We start from the raw sequence: 15,714 nt of genomic DNA, 5'->3' as shown, positions 1-15,714 counted from the left end.
TACTAGAAAAAGACACAGTTCTGAAGATATTGGTTGAGTTCTTGAATCCAGCTGTACCTGAAGCCAGAAATGACCCCTGGACGTTTCAACATAAGCCAATAAATACCCTCCCTTCTCCAAGACTAGTATGAGTTAGTTTCTCTATCACTTGTTCCAGTTAATACACTCAGGCCTTTGGTCTCCTATGCAGAAATATATGGTCACTCTGAATGACATTTTGTTTCCTAACACATTTGACCTTTCAATGGGTTACAGGCTAGACTTGCCAGGTTGGGAGCCGACTGGCAAGGCAGCTAACGTTATGTGCCAACCTCCTCTGCATTCAGTTCTCAGAAGGAGACTGTCTCCTAGTTCTTGCAGGGCACCCCACTGCTGAACGTCACATACAACCCACAGGCTGCCTGGTCTGGGCAAACTGCTAATGGCATGATGTCTTGGCCACTGACCATCACAAGCAGCATGGAGACCTCCTGTTTCTCCAAGGGACTCCTGGTTAATTAATCTCTTCCATCTAGATCTCTCTGCTGGGCTCCCAAAGATCATTTGGCTTGAGGGGTTGAGCATGTGACAAGGGGCAGCCACAATGATGCAGGAAGACCTCATAGGAGCTGCAGCCATCATCCACGGGACAAAGACTGGAGGCTTAGACTAAGGTTTCAACAGAGAAGACAGAAACTGTCTTCTGGGGAGAAACTGAGGAGGCTGAAGAGAAGAACCTGGTGATGGACTGTACGTGGGGCATGGTGAGAAGATGCTCAGATTTCCAGAGTGGGCAACAGGGTGCATGGTACTGCCATTCCCTAGGACAGAAACCCAGCATGGGTGGGGAAGGGCTGGGAAGAGATGCCGGGCTGAGTTCTGAACAAAGTGGGTTCCAGATGCCATGAGCTGGCTGGCAACGGATCAAGGCCTAGATAGGACGTGTGCTCCCCAGCCTGCCTCACTTCGCTCACTCACCTTACTAGCCTATCAGAAGGCGGGAAACAAGTAATGTAAAATTCTTTCTGGAGGAGGAAATGGCAACCCACTCCAGTATTCTTGCCTGGGAAATGACCTGAGCAGAGAAGCCGGGCGAGCTACAGTCTGTCCACGGGGTCACAAGGAGTCAGACACAATTGAGCAAATGAGAGCGTGAGCACACACATGTGCACATGCACACACACACACCTATATATAAAACAGACAGCTAAAGAGAACCCGCCGTGTAGCACAGGGCCTCTACTCACTGCTCTGTGGTGACTTAAATAGGAAGGCAATCTGGGAAAGAGTGGATACATGTATATGTGTAGCTAATTTGCTTTGCCGCACAGCAGAAACAAGCACAATGTTATGAAGCAGCTATACGCCAATAAAAATTAAGTTAAAAAAATAAAATTCTTTCAAAAACAGCACTCTTATTAATGAGCAGGTGAGCAAGGCTAAGGGTGAGGGTTTTGACTTCCTTCGTGACTTACCTCAAAAACGAAACCACAACAGAACGTATTTTAAAGCAACTCGACCATCCAACTTCTGGCAAAACAAACTACTTCTTAGATTTAAGATGAATAAAACTAGTACTTACCAAATGTATCGAGTATATCAGTGATAAGGACAAATTTGCTTGGGTAGAACTGAATAACACTTGTGTCCGAAAGAAGCTTTGAGCACTAGAAAAAGAGAAGGGAAAAGTCACTCTGTCATGTCTGACCGGGTTGAAACACTCCAAGCCTGGAAAGGAAAGGATTTCTACAGACAAGCACAGGTTTTTACCATGGGCCAGGCCTGGTGCTAATCTCTGGAGGTATAATTACAAGAAACACCACTGTGCTTTTGACAAAGGGAATCGACTCTGCTCCTAACAGAGCCTCTTAAGGAATGGCACCATCATCTGCCTCCAGAAAAGCCACAACTCAGGAATCTTATCCAGAGGGTCTGAACTAGGATCAGTATGTAGTCACCAGGAAAGTCAGCCAGCATCCTTGCAGGTGACTCCATCTTTTCAGTATGGCCTCCTCTGGTTTATTTCAGAATGGTCTTGATTCTTAAATGTTCTTTTCTATGAAATGACCCCATAGGTTCTCCAGGGCTTCTTAACTAGCATCTATTATTTATACTCACTCTTAAATTTCCTTCTAAAAGGAAACTTGACAAGTTTCAAAGAGTTACATGTTTCTCTGGAACTGTGCTCTGCAACACCAGGAACATTTTGGGTTTGCAGGAAATTGCTCAATCCCTCCAGCATCACCTACGCCAGAAGGCCATTGACACGTTCAGGACTCAAAACAGATTACAGCCACACAACGTGGCCCCAAACACCCCAGATGAAGTCATCTCGTATAATCAAAAACAAAAATCTATCTCTACTTTGAAGAATGCAAAGTGATACCCTGAAGTCTTGACAGATTCAAAACTCTGGATAAGTAACTAGATAACCTTGCCATAGTTTATCAGAGATAAAAAATGTCACGTAAAAACCAAGACTATTTGGACATTTAGAAAGAGTCCTTTCATATGTATGCACTTTCAACGTGCAGTGAATGGCTAGAAAGTTCATCAAGAGGTAGACTGGCATGTGTTTTCAGTTTGGCTTTGTTACCCAATATCTAAATTATTAGATTTATCAAGTTTCTCTTTAGCATTATCTAATTAAAAGTAAATAACGTGTCCAATTTGTGAAGCAACCTCTCATAGCCCAAATGTTACTTGGGGGTTGGAGGTGAGGGGAACGTAAGCTGTGAAAACAATGGCATCAACACCAAGCGTGGCATTTGTATCTACACAGAACTCCATTTCCTGACACCTTGCTTTGTGTTTTTCACATGCCCTTTATGAGAGCTCCAACTTAAACAATTACCCCATGAGACTTCAGGGCTTGGAGAAAACAAACAGCTCTGAATCTTAGAGATTGTTTACAGTACACAGCGCTTGGTTCCTAGCGATGTGACATCTCCTGAGTTTCGACCAGAGCCCCTCAGAGATGAGTCACTGTCCGTGGGGAGGAGGGAGGGAGAGAGAATTCAAACAGATTTCAAATTAAACACAGCTGGCGATTCCCAACACTGCATTGATTTGTCTCCCCAGCTGGTGTCACAGAATGTAAGGTTTTTTTAATCCAAAGTTAAAGTCATATAATGTTATAAACTGAAGTCACTATTTTGAAGATTCCACAGCTATTTTTTTAAAGCTTTGCTGCAGTTTCCTAAACTAATAAAAATCATGCACCCCGTGGTATGTATTAAAAACAGAGTTCCTGCTCCTCTCCAAACCTACTGATCAAAACCACCCATGGAGGCACCAGGGAATCAGCATTTTAAACAAGGGCTCCAGGTGCTGCACTAACACAAGCCCGTGACACTGGGCTCGTGAAATCCACAATCTGTACTACCCTCTGAATGGAATAAGCGCTCTACAAACCAGGGGTTCTCAGCTTCAGAATAACCTGGGGAACTCTGTGAAATAACAGTGCCTGGGATTCTGATCGAGCAGCTCCAGTGTTCAGCTTGGAAAACAGGATTTCTTAAAGCTCCCAAGTGATTCTAATGTGCAGCCAAGGTTGAGAACCATTGTTATAAACATTTCCTGAGCAACTGACTGGTCAATTACCTGCCTGAAATACTTGCTATCGAATTTATCAACACTGCAGAAAAAATACTAAAGGAATGTTTTTCATTTGTTGCCAATTAATGATATTCTAGAAAGAAACTAACAATTTCAAAAACTAAGTTGTAATTAAAAAAACAAAAATTTAAACCAAAGCAAATGAATAAATTAAAAGATAACCTATGATTGAGTACTAAAAAACCATGACTATATGGATGGATGGATGGGAGCAAAGAAGGAAGGAAGCAGACTAATCAGAGGACAATTATCGCCTAGAACATATATTTTTTAAATCCTAAAAATCAGTAAGAAAGATACAAATAACATAATGGAAAAATGAGCAAAAGGCATCAACAAAAGGCATCTTACAGAAAAAGAAACTCCAGTGGCCAATAAACATTTGAAGAGATGCTCAATCTTATTACAATCAGGGAATTGCAAATTAAAATCACAATAAAATATGATTTTATTACCTCCTAAATTGAAACAATTAAAATAGCAAGTCTGCTCATACCAAATGTTGGTAGGCTGCCGAACAGCAGACTCTCACACTCTGCCACTACGGTGCAGGCTAGCACAGCTACTGCAGAACATAACTTGGCATCATCTGGCAAAGTGGACGAGGCACACACCACACACCTGAGCTATTCTACTTTTAGGTATGGGCCTTCATTAGAGAAACACTTTATATGGCCACCAGCTGACCTGACTAGTGTTCACATGGTTCATAATAATGAAAAAGGAAAAAGAAAAGGAAAGAACTGGAAACTCATCAACAGAATGAATGATACATAATTCATGCACCAGTAGATGAATTCTCCTGGAGAAGGAAATGGCAGACCTCTCCATCTGATCTATAGGGTCAGCACAATCCCTATCAAAATCTCAGAAGGTTTTTTGGTTTTGTTTTTTTGGTAGAAATTGACCCTAAAATTCACATGGATACACAAAAGACCCAGAAGAGCCAAAACAATTTTGAAAAAGAAGTTAAAAGACTTATACTACCTAGTTCCAAAACTTAAAACTAGCTATAGATCAAGACAGGTGGTACTGGCTTAAGGACACACTTAGAGACCTATGGAATAGAATTGAGAGTTCAGAAATAAACCCTTACATTTATGGCCAACTGACTTAACAATGATGCCAAGATAAGTCAACAGGAAAAAGTCTTTTCAGCAAATACTGCTGAGACAACTGGATATCCAAAAGCAAAAAAAAATTAATAAATTTAGAGACTCACACCATACATACAAAATAATAATTCAAAATGGACCATAAACCTAGATGTAAGAGCTAAAACTATAAAACTCAGTAGAAAAAATAGGAAGAAATTCTCATGACCCTGGGTTATGCAAACAGTTCTTGGATACAACTCTAAAAGCATGGGCCAAAAAGGAGAAAACTGACAAACTGAACTTTATTAAAATTAAAAACTTCCACATTTTAAAAGATAACATTATGAAAATGAAAAGACAAGCCACAGACTAGGAGAAAAATACATGTACCTCATGTATTTGATAAAGAATTTATATCAAGGATAAAAAATTGTTACAACTCGAGAAAGAAGATAAACGAAATGACTTTTTAAATGGGCAAGTCTTGAATGGACAGTTCACTAAAAGAAGATATAAAAATGACCAATAAACATGAAAAGATGCTCAACATCATTAGTCAGGTGGGATATGCAAATTAAAATGGCATGAGATACCTCTTCACACCCAATCAGATGGCTATAACCAAAAAGACAGACAATGAAACGGGTGATGGAGAAGATACAGAGGAACTGGAATCCTCGTACACTGCTGGTGGGAATGCAAATGCTGCAGCTATTTTGGAAAGCAAACTGGCCATTCCTCAAAAAGGTAAACATAAACTTACCATATTATTTAGCAATTCCATTCTTAGGAATCTATTCAAGAAAAATGAAAATATATGTCCATACGAAGACTTGTATGCAACTGTGACCAGCAGCATTATTCATCACGGTCAGAGTGAAGATGATCTAAATGGCCACCAACTTACTAATAGATAAGAAAAATGTGGTTATGCCTGCGGTGGAATACTACCCTGCAGGAAAAAAAAAGTGCTGATGTAACAACATGGATGGACATCAAAAACATGGTAAGTGAAAGAAGCCAGAGGCAAAAGAATGACCCCACGTATATGAAATGTCCAGGAAAGGTAAATTTACAGACTCAGAAAGCAGATCAGTGGTTTTTCTGGAGCGGAAAGTGGCAGTAGCTAGGAAAATGTTCTAAAACTGGACTGTGGAGCAGCTGTGCAACTCTGTAAGCTCACTAAAACTTACTGAATCGTACATTTACAATGGTGGGTTTTAGGACATGTAAATTATCTCAATAAAGCTGAAAAAACAAAACAAAATAAAATCTTACTACAGAGCAAATAAAGGGAACTGCGCTTCCTTTCTCCATACTCTGCGCCTTCACCAGCTTTTTTGGATAAAGAAGGTAGCCTTTAAAGTACTGAAAGTCAAATAATTCCTATTAACCAGATGTGGAGTTAATTAAACACTTTTATGGTTCTTTTCTTTGGATACGCATGAATCAAATCTCCAGATGTAAATCTCTTAGAAGTCACAGTTCTGTGCTACAAAACTCTATGGAGAGATGCTGCCAATGAAAACATTTTGAAGAAGCTCTTGTTAGTTTAGCTATTTTCTCACTTGAGTCCCTCAGCAAGCAACTTCCATCAAGTGCCTCCAAGATGAGAGAAACCTTCAGATATTTACTTTGTCAACAACTGTGATGGAAGGGAAATGGGCTTGGGTTTGCCTCTATCATGAACACTAAAATAAACAGTACCTGCCACACAAAGTGGAGAAGGCAATGGCACCCCACTCCAGTATTCTTGCCTGGAAAATCCCATGGACGGAGGAGCCTGGTAGGGTGCAGTCCATGGGGTCGCTGGGAGTCGGACACGACTGAGCGACTTCACTTCCACTTTTCACTTTCATGCATTGGAGAAGGAAATGGCAACCCACTCCAGCGTTCTTGCCTGGAGAATCGCAGGGACGGGGGAGCCTGGTGGGCTGCCGTCTATGGGGTTGCACAGAGTCGGACACGACTGAAGCGACTTAGCAGCAGCAGCAGCCACACAAAGTGTCATCCTAAACACTTTCAAGTACCCAGTGTAAAGACTCTCAGGCTCTCCTAACCCTCCTTCAGAAAAAAAGGCAAGAAAACAAATGTCACATTCCCATGACAATAAACAAGAATGAGAGCTAGTACTTCTGAACTAAAATGGCTGTTCAGCAATTCTGTCACCTCTGCTCTGAAAATCATAACGCATACATCAGTCCTTGTATAGTGTACTTCTGGACATGTTTTGCCAAGACAGGGTGTTTTTATGATTCAAGAGACAGGATAAGCTGTTTTCCCTACAGAACTTGCTCTTGTAATCCAAAGCTTCTCATGGATCAACAAACAGGACTCAGCAAATGCACCTTTGACACTATAAACACATTGTCTATGCCACATCATCATACAGAACATGACCCCAAAATGCATACATCAGGAACATACAACCATTGGTCCCAAAGATACAAAGAAAATCTGGTTAAGAAAACCCAAAACACAGTTAGTTGCTCAATCTTTAGTCTATACAGATCATAAATATGTCAGGGGCTATAACAGGGCCAACAAACTGCACAACCCTAGGGGGACATCAGTAATTCTGTAATCTAGGGTGAAATTTCCTGGAATTACACTGTGCATAATCTATACAGCTGCACATGGTGGCCCTGGGATTAGCCATCTCTTAAAAAACACGGACTCATAATCATGGACTTTCACAGGAGGTAGGTGAAAATGGAACAGGTGAAAAAATTAGGGTAAGACCCTGAAGGCAGGCCTTTGAAAACCCTAATTATCCACAAAGGAGTTTTACAAAGGAAATTCTGGAGGGGAAAAAAAAAAAAAATCACTCAACCTGACCTGGATGACTATTTTTAGAGCCTTCACTTTCTGGTCCGAGGCCCAGGCGTCCTTCAACGACTGGTTGAGCTCCTCTATGCGGTTCACATAATCCTGTTGAGTCAAATTCAACAGCTCCTTTTGGGATCCCTGTGGGCAGAAAGTAGAAAGGTACATGTACAGAAGAAAAAAATTTTGGACTCCCGACCCCCATGATATTAGTTTTGATCTGTAGGTTGTCCTCATATCCCAAGCAAGATCGACAGTTCTGTCTTGTGATCAAAGAAGTTCTTTGAGTTTTCTGCAAAGATGGGCAGAGGGCAATGATTGGGAGACTGGCCTGGAACGTAAGTCAGACCTGAGCCCACTCCCAGCTCAGTCACATTCTAGCCATATGACTCAAGATCAGCTGCTTTCCTCTCTAAGTCTCTTTTGTGAACAGTGATAACAGGACTTACCTTTACTCAACACATAGTTAATGGGGCATGTTTTGCGCTAGGCAAGTATGGTATACTAGATGTCCCAGATACAAAGTTGTGCAAAAAGACATTACTTCAGGACTAACAGAGTTTAAGGTACAGAGGACAAGATGGACCCTAATACAGAGACAAATATTCAGGGAAACCAATTCTACGAAGATACATATCACAGTGTACCTAAATCTGAGGTGTCCACTGTAAGAAGCACAACTGTTTTATGTATCACTAAGGAGGAAAAAATGCTGATGGTGGACATCCACCAGTTGAGAGAGACAGCTCAATTTCAGGGATACACAAATGTTGAGGAAAAGGTTCACCTTAGTCTAGACTGGTGGTCAAGAATGGTTTCCTGGAGCAAGTGATGCTTGAAACAAATTCTCAGTGGGGTGCAGGTATTAACTAGGCCATGGAGGGGTATTAACTAGACCAAGAAGAGTGCATTCAGGACAGAGAGCTGACTCTGAGCAAAAACCCATGGCAGAAGCGGGTGAGGTCATCACTGGGATGAAATAATAACATATGTAAAGACCAGCACCACTGGCACACAGTACATGCTTATTAATCGTTGGCTTATTGTTAAGATGCTGATTACACAGTTCACAGGAGTGAAAGTCATGCTAACAACCCACATGAGGAGACAGGGAACCAAATCCTTTTTATATGAATGTTCCCTGGAATCCAAAGTGAAAAACTCTTTTTTTTTTTTTCAATTGAAGTATAGTTAACTTACAATATTGAGTTCATTTCTGGCAAGGGTTCTGTAGTGTGGTGGTCATCACGTCTGCTTTACAACATGGAGTTCATTTCTGGTGTACAGTAAAGTGATGCAGTTATATCACGTATGTATATATATTCTTCTTCATATTCTTTTCCATTACAGTGTATTATAAGATACTGAGTATAGTTGCTTACTGTGCTGTACAGTAAGTCCTCGTTGTTTCTCTATGTTACATATAGTAGTTTGTATCTGCTAATCCTAAACTCCTAATTTATCCCCCCACCCTTTTCCCTTTGGTAACCATAAGGGGAAAAAAAATGTTTTTTCTAAGTCTAGAGCTGGTTTTTGTTTTGCAAATAAGTTCATTTGTATATTTTAGATTCCACGTATAGGTGGTATCATATGATATTTATCTTTTTCTGCCTGACTTACTTCACTTAGTACGATAATCTCTCGGTCCATCCATGCTGCTGCATATGGTTATTTAATTCTTTTTATGGCTGAGTAGTACGCCATTGTGTATATGTACCTCATTTTCTTTATCCATTGATCTGTTGGTGGACACTGCTTGCATGTCTTCGATATTGTAAATAGTGTTGCTATGAACGCTGGGGTGTATGTATCTTTTCGAATTAAGAGTTTTCTCCAGATACATGCCCAGGAGTGGGATTGGTGGAACAACTCTTTATTAAAGAAATACAAGTAGGAGGTTCAGGAAATGTGAACTGATCCCAACTGGTCACTTGAACAATGAGACAGGATTCTCCCTGCCCCTTTGGTATAGGAGGAGCCACATGACTAGTTTGGACAAACGGGTGGTGAACCGAGCTGCACGTGTCCCTTCTGGGCTGAGGCAATGAGAAGTGACCCCCATCTCCAGTTCTGCTGTTGACAACCCTGGAACCATCTGTTGAGATGGCAGCACCATGAGATGGTGGTATGCCTGTCACCTACACTGGATGAGTAATGCGAGAAGAAATAAACCTTTATTAAGCCACTGAGACATTGGGGTTCATTTGTTTTCAACCTTGCCTTGTCCTGGCAAATATGCCATGTTAACCTGGAAGCCATGCCATCTGCTGCTGTGAGCAGGGAGAAGCCAGGTAACCAGTCTGCAGAAAAACAAAGACAAAAACAAAAAAAGGAGAACTAGGAAAATCTGGAAGCTACACAGAACCAAGAGAGACAGCAGACAGCTGCCAGGGTTCCGGACAGTTTTTCAGTTCCTGCCTCCAGGCCTGTGTGCCCTTGCAGTGTACCCTTCAATACAGTCCTTATTTTCCACATAAACCAGTTCAAGTGAGTTTCAGTTACTCAACAGACAACAGAGCTTTGATAAAACCCTTGGCATTTCCCTACCAGCCAAGGCTGGCTGGTGACATGCAGACTGGGGCTCTCCGGCACCCTAGTTCAAAACGTCATTACTGAAATGAGAAATAAAAATATTGGACTATGAGACTCTGATGAGCAGCTAACAACTCTGGTCTCAGGGCTAGAAGGACCCAGAAACGAGAGGCAAAATATAGAACAGAGCAATGGCAACTGCTATTACATGGAAAGAAAAAGTGAAAGTGAAGTTGCTCAGTCGTGTCCACCTCTTTGCGACCCCATGGACTGTAACCTATCAGGTTCCTCTGTCCATGGATTTTCCATGCAAGAATACTGGAGTGGGTGGCCATTGCCTTCTCCAGGAGATCTTCCCAACCTAGGGATTGAACCCAGGTCTCTTGCATTGCAGGCAGATGCTTTACCATCTGAGCCACCAGGGAAGCAGCTATTACATGGACCTTTGCAATTTCAAGGCATTCCCATTCAGCCCACACAACTGTATTATCTCCATTTTACAGATGAGGAAATGAGAACAGTAAGATGAATGCCTGAGGCTACCTTGTTAATAAGCAGTCAAGCTAAGGCCTCTAGACTCAGAATGGTAGTGACATCAGCTAACACTTGCAAAGCATGTAGAATGTGCTAGGTGCTGGTCTAAGCACTTCACATGCATTAACTCATGTAATCCTCTGTATTCACTCTAAGAGGCAGATACTAGGTAGCACCTCCACCTTATAGATTAGTAAACTGAGGCACAGAGCTCAAGTTCTTAAGCACCTTGTCCCAAATTACAGAATTACCAAATAGTAGAGCCAGGATTCAAACCCAAGGTCTGGCTCCAGAGTTTCCCCTCTTACCTACCAGTCTCACCCCTCCCCAGGAACCAGGCTAGAAATGTTTATGAGTGAACTCTGCCAGGGAGAACTACGCAATCTGGATGGTGCACATCCACGTTAAACATGAGACTGTGAGCCCACAGTTAGGTGGAATTTAAGAGAATCCAGAAATCTAGATTCATACGTTAAATTTACTAATTTTTATGAGTTGGCAAAGGAGTCGTGTTCTTTAAAAGCACGGGCAGGCTAATGAAAGATTCCAGCAGCAGAGCAGCTACGAGCAGCCTCTGCAGCAGGCATGACCATGCCACACTACGCAAGGCGGCTTCCCAGGAGATGGTTCCAGTCGGCTTCCCCAGTTAACCTCCGTCCCCAGATGCCCCGGGTTTGCTCAAGTATCACAGTGAGAAGGATGCCTTTGGAAAACCAGCTCGAGGCAGACTCCTGCAAGCTCAGCCAACCACACCGCTGGCATCTTTCCCCAGATTGGTTAGTGCCTCAGGAGGCCTGAACACAATGCGCAGCTCGAGGATTAATCAGAGAGCAGCCACCAAGATTGACTTCGCTTGGCAGAAGCACCGGTAGCATCACTGCTCCTGGGATTCAGCAAATGACTCGCTCACCTCCTCGAAGTCATCCAGCTCCTCCAGCCTGGTTCGAACCTTCTCTGACATTGCAGATGTGGCGGTCCCAGCTTTGCCTAGACGGAACGGATTTATGTCACACAGGTGGCTTTCCTCTGTCACCAATACCCCCAAAAGAATGCATCGGTCACTCTACGCTTCATCATGAATAAACAGGCTGGAGAACAATTTTATTACAGACAACTCCCTGAGATTTTGAAAGCAACATCCTTACGAAACCCAAGTTTCATTAGAAACATTTCTGCCCAGGAGCTGTTCGTGGGAACGCAGCGGGCCAACCTCAAAAGGGTTCCATGACATTTGATATTTACAAACTTTTCACTAAATCATTTGTTTATTCCTAAAGAAAGGCAGTCCAGATAAGGATGCCAAGAATCCATCATTTAGTTGTTTTCCTCAAACAAAAGGCCCTCTCAGGCTTTACTCACAGTGTAGAATTGTTATACTAACAATTAACAGAACAACAATCCCACTGTCCAGAAGTGGAAACACTAGGGCTTCAAAGCCCTCTCTTCAAGCAAACAGGACTTGTGAGCCGCCCTTCCTCGTCCATCAACACAACGAACGATTCTCATCAGCAGGGACTGGAGGGAGGAGAAGGAAAGGACCCCAGGCCATAGGCCAGTCACAGGGCGGGGCTCTCTGCCCAGCAGCCTGTTGTCCTCCGGAGCCTTCTATTTCAGAACCCTTTCTCCATCTTAAGGGGGTTTCTGTTCTAGACCAGAGGCCCGCTTGCTCCTGCCTACCGAACTCACTCTCAGGAACTAAAGTTTACTCTTTTAAGGCATTGGTTTCGTAGCTCTGGTGTTAAAGCACAGATTTGCTGGGATCAGCTGAGAGCATGGTACAATTATTCAATTACTAACAACTACTAAGATTCCAAATAATTTGATTTTTTGACCTGGTTTCTACTTTCCCCTTCATTTTGAAATATGTCACAGAACGTGCATATATGTACATTTTAGCGGACCATCATACACCCTTTGTAAAGAGTCCCTTGGACAGCAAGGAGTTCAAACCAGTCAGTCCTAAAGGAAATCAACCCTTCATTGGGAGGACTGACACTGAAGCTGAAGCTCCAATACTTTGGCCACCTGATGCAAAGAACTGACTCATTGGAAATGATCCTGATACTGGGAGAGATTGAGGGTAAGAGAAGAGGGCGACAGAGGATGAGACGGTTGCATGGCATCACTAACTCAGTGGACATGAGTTTGAGCCAAGTCCAGGAGATAGCAAAGGACAGGTTAAGCCTAGTGTGCTGCAGTTCATAGGGTGGCAAAGAGTTGGACACAACTTAGTGACTGAACAATAACAACATAAAACCTTTGCGGCCACCACCCAGATAGTATATTCTCTTGCTTCTTTCACTCACTGCTAACTTTAGTTCATGAAGTTTACCCACGTCGTTGCACAGAACTGCAGCTAATGCATTTTCATTGCTGCTTAGTATTTTCCATGGTGTGAATACATCACAAATTATTTCTTATTTTACCATCAACAGATGTTTGGGTTGTATCCTGTTTGGGGCTACTGTGAACAACACCGCTATGAACACTTCTGTGCGTGTCTCCTGGTTCCTATATGCATGCATTTCCTCAGGGCAGTGCGGCTCAAGCTTTTACAATAATCACTTAAGAATGTGTTAACATGCAGGTTCTGATTTTTAGCAGGTCCAGCAGGGCCTGTGACTCTGCATATCTAATGAGCTCCCAGGTGATATCACTGACCACACTTTAAGAAACATGGACTTGGGCAGAGTTGAAAAAATGCATTCTCTCGAAGGCCATATATAAGTATTTTAGGTTTTGTGAGCCATGCAGTCTCTGCCCCAACTTCTCAACTATGATATCAGAGTACAAAAGCAGCCACAGACAGTGTGCACACAAGCTGGCATGGCTTTGTTCCGATAAAACATAATTTACAAAATTAAACCAGATTTGGGCCAGATGTGGCCTTGAGGATACAGTTTGCCACTTTCTGATCTAGGGTATATTCTAATAGTGGAACCGCTAAGGAAAAAGGCTGGGCCATCTTCAATTTTAACAGATAATACGAAAGCGCTTCACACAGTGGCTGTGCCATTTTATACTCCCAGCAGCACCACATGACAGTTCCTGTTGCTCTACATTCTCATCAGCTAGTGATAGGGTCACTTTTTGAGCTCTCCAAACTGGTAGATATGCAATGCTATGATTTACTTTTTTAATGGTTTGGGGTCAAAGTTACGCCTATAACAAAGGTGCCCCCACTCTCTTGATTTCTAATGTGCTGTTTCAATCTGCAGAGAACACACAGAGTTGTAGCTGCCATACCAGCAATTTGCAATACAGCACGCCTGTGCTCCTCTGCGCCCCAGCGATATAGAAGCTAAGTCAGTGGCTTCAGAATCACCCAGGAGCTTCAGAAATGGAATTCCTGGGATCCATTCTGCAAGATTACTTTGATAAGCAGAGTAGGACCCAGTGGTCTATATTTGCATGAAATATAAATATATATTTATATATATATTTTATTTATATATATATATATAAATATATATTTATCCCCAGATGACCCTGCTGCAAAGCTAGTATGAGATGCTCTGGTCCAGACAATGTCTCCTGGCAGAATAAATTGAGAACTGCTGTGTTTAGGGACCAGTGGCTGGTAAAACTGAATGTGTGATTCCCCTTATTGGTGGATCTGTGTTTTCAAAAGGGATAAAGATGTAAAGCAAAGGAAAGAATCTCTAAAAAGGAGAATTTCAACCATTCCCCAGCCAGTGAGGAGGCATACAAGAGGGGTGACTACCGCTCTGTAATCCCAAAATCAAGGTTTCTGTTTTACTCCTAGTAGTAGCCTCTTTGGTCTTTTTTTCTTTCATTCATCATCTAAGTATGTATTTCAATTCTACTGCTTTATATATAATCTAGGAAATAATAGCTTGAACTGAATTAAACATCAGGATTGGATACTACTAACTTTTTTTCTTTGGAAAGCTATTTCAAAGGTAATGGGAGAATTCTCCACCAAAACAGTAACAACATCAAAAACTTACCTTTTTCAGATCCCATAAAAAGATTCTGCAGAGGCAAAAAAACAAAAAAACAATTATTCCACAGGAGTCATCATTATGTGATAAAACCATTTACTTATCCAAATGAAAAACAGAAATATTCATTCAAAGGAAGAAAATACTGCTCACTAGAAACTACTAGAGATTCAAATTTCTAGTCAATTCAAGACTCTCAAAGCGAGACAACAAAGAGCAAGATTTTGAGAACGATGGTGGCACGTGACAGCCTTCAGCACACTCTAATAAATCAAGGTTTCATAACCTTGGCAATACTGACGCTAATGGGTGGAAAACTGTTGTGGGGGGGCTGTCCTGCGCACTGCAGGATATTTAGCATGATCTCTGTTTTCTCCACATAGATACCAGTAGCACGCCATGGCTATGACAACCAAAATGTCTCCAGACATTGCCACATGTCACCTGGTTAAGAATCATGGCTCTACATTAACTCAATGCTATCAGAAAACAGTAAGAAAAAATTTTAAATAGACCAGCAATTCTGCCACATTCTTTTTAACAAGTACAGACTCTGGAAGAAGGGACTTGAACCGTCCTAGCTGCTGAGTTCACCCCTTCCTCCCTGCTCACAGACCCAATTTCTGATGGATGCACTGTGAACAGCCCATGACGACCTTCAAGACAAATGTAACTGGACGTGTTGAGTGAACTCAGGAAGTGTTCCTGAATGTGAGAGGGTGCATCCCACTTCTTCCCTTCCACTGTCTAACAATTTGGACATGAGGTGACACTGAACAAGACAGAGCAGCAAGACAGAAAGAGTCGGGTTCCTAATGACTTCAGAGGTGCCACACAGCCCTGGACCACCAGCCTGCAGGCATCTTTCCAGTGTGGAGAGAGATGAAGCCTTAGGGAAGGCTTAAGTTACAATCTAGTCCTCAAGTACGTAAGCATTAACCTGCTTACCCCAGTTGAGCAACTTGCAGAGTACGGGGTAAACTCCGGTCACGAGCCAACAACTTGACCCAGTGGCCATCATCTAAAGAAACAGTGAACTTCTGGCCCTGGCAGAAAATCCACCAGTGGGACTCTCTGAAGAACAGTAAGAAGTTAACCTTCAGGATGGCTCTCTCCACCCTTCATAACTCTCACCTCCCCCCGAGATGGGACTGTGTGACTCC

General features: G+C 42.3%; 1 protein-coding gene across 5 annotated transcripts in view; it reads right to left on the bottom strand.

Moving 5' to 3' along the window:
* Positions 1-15,714, bottom strand: part of VPS35L (VPS35 endosomal protein sorting factor like) — a 138,056-nt gene that overhangs the window by 100,722 nt on the left and 21,620 nt on the right. For all 5 annotated transcript variants that reach the window (XR_003032540.2, XM_005224756.5, XM_059881382.1 and 2 more), the window contains 4 exons: positions 14,558-14,582; positions 11,497-11,573; positions 7,533-7,661; positions 1,562-1,646 (listed from right to left, as the gene is read on the bottom strand). Coding sequence is in view for 4 of the 5 variants with exons in the window: in XM_005224756.5 (XP_005224813.1) it covers positions 1,562-1,646; positions 7,533-7,661; positions 11,497-11,573; positions 14,558-14,582 (316 nt within the window). In the remaining variant the exon portion in view is untranslated. The remainder of the gene's footprint in view (positions 1-1,561; positions 1,647-7,532; positions 7,662-11,496; positions 11,574-14,557; positions 14,583-15,714) is intronic.

Source organism: Bos taurus, chromosome 25 (genome assembly GCF_002263795.3).
Source record: "Bos taurus isolate L1 Dominette 01449 registration number 42190680 breed Hereford chromosome 25, ARS-UCD2.0, whole genome shotgun sequence".
Classification (NCBI taxonomy): Eukaryota; Metazoa; Chordata; class Mammalia; order Artiodactyla; family Bovidae; genus Bos; species Bos taurus.
This window is presented reverse-complemented; position numbering and strand designations above follow the sequence as displayed.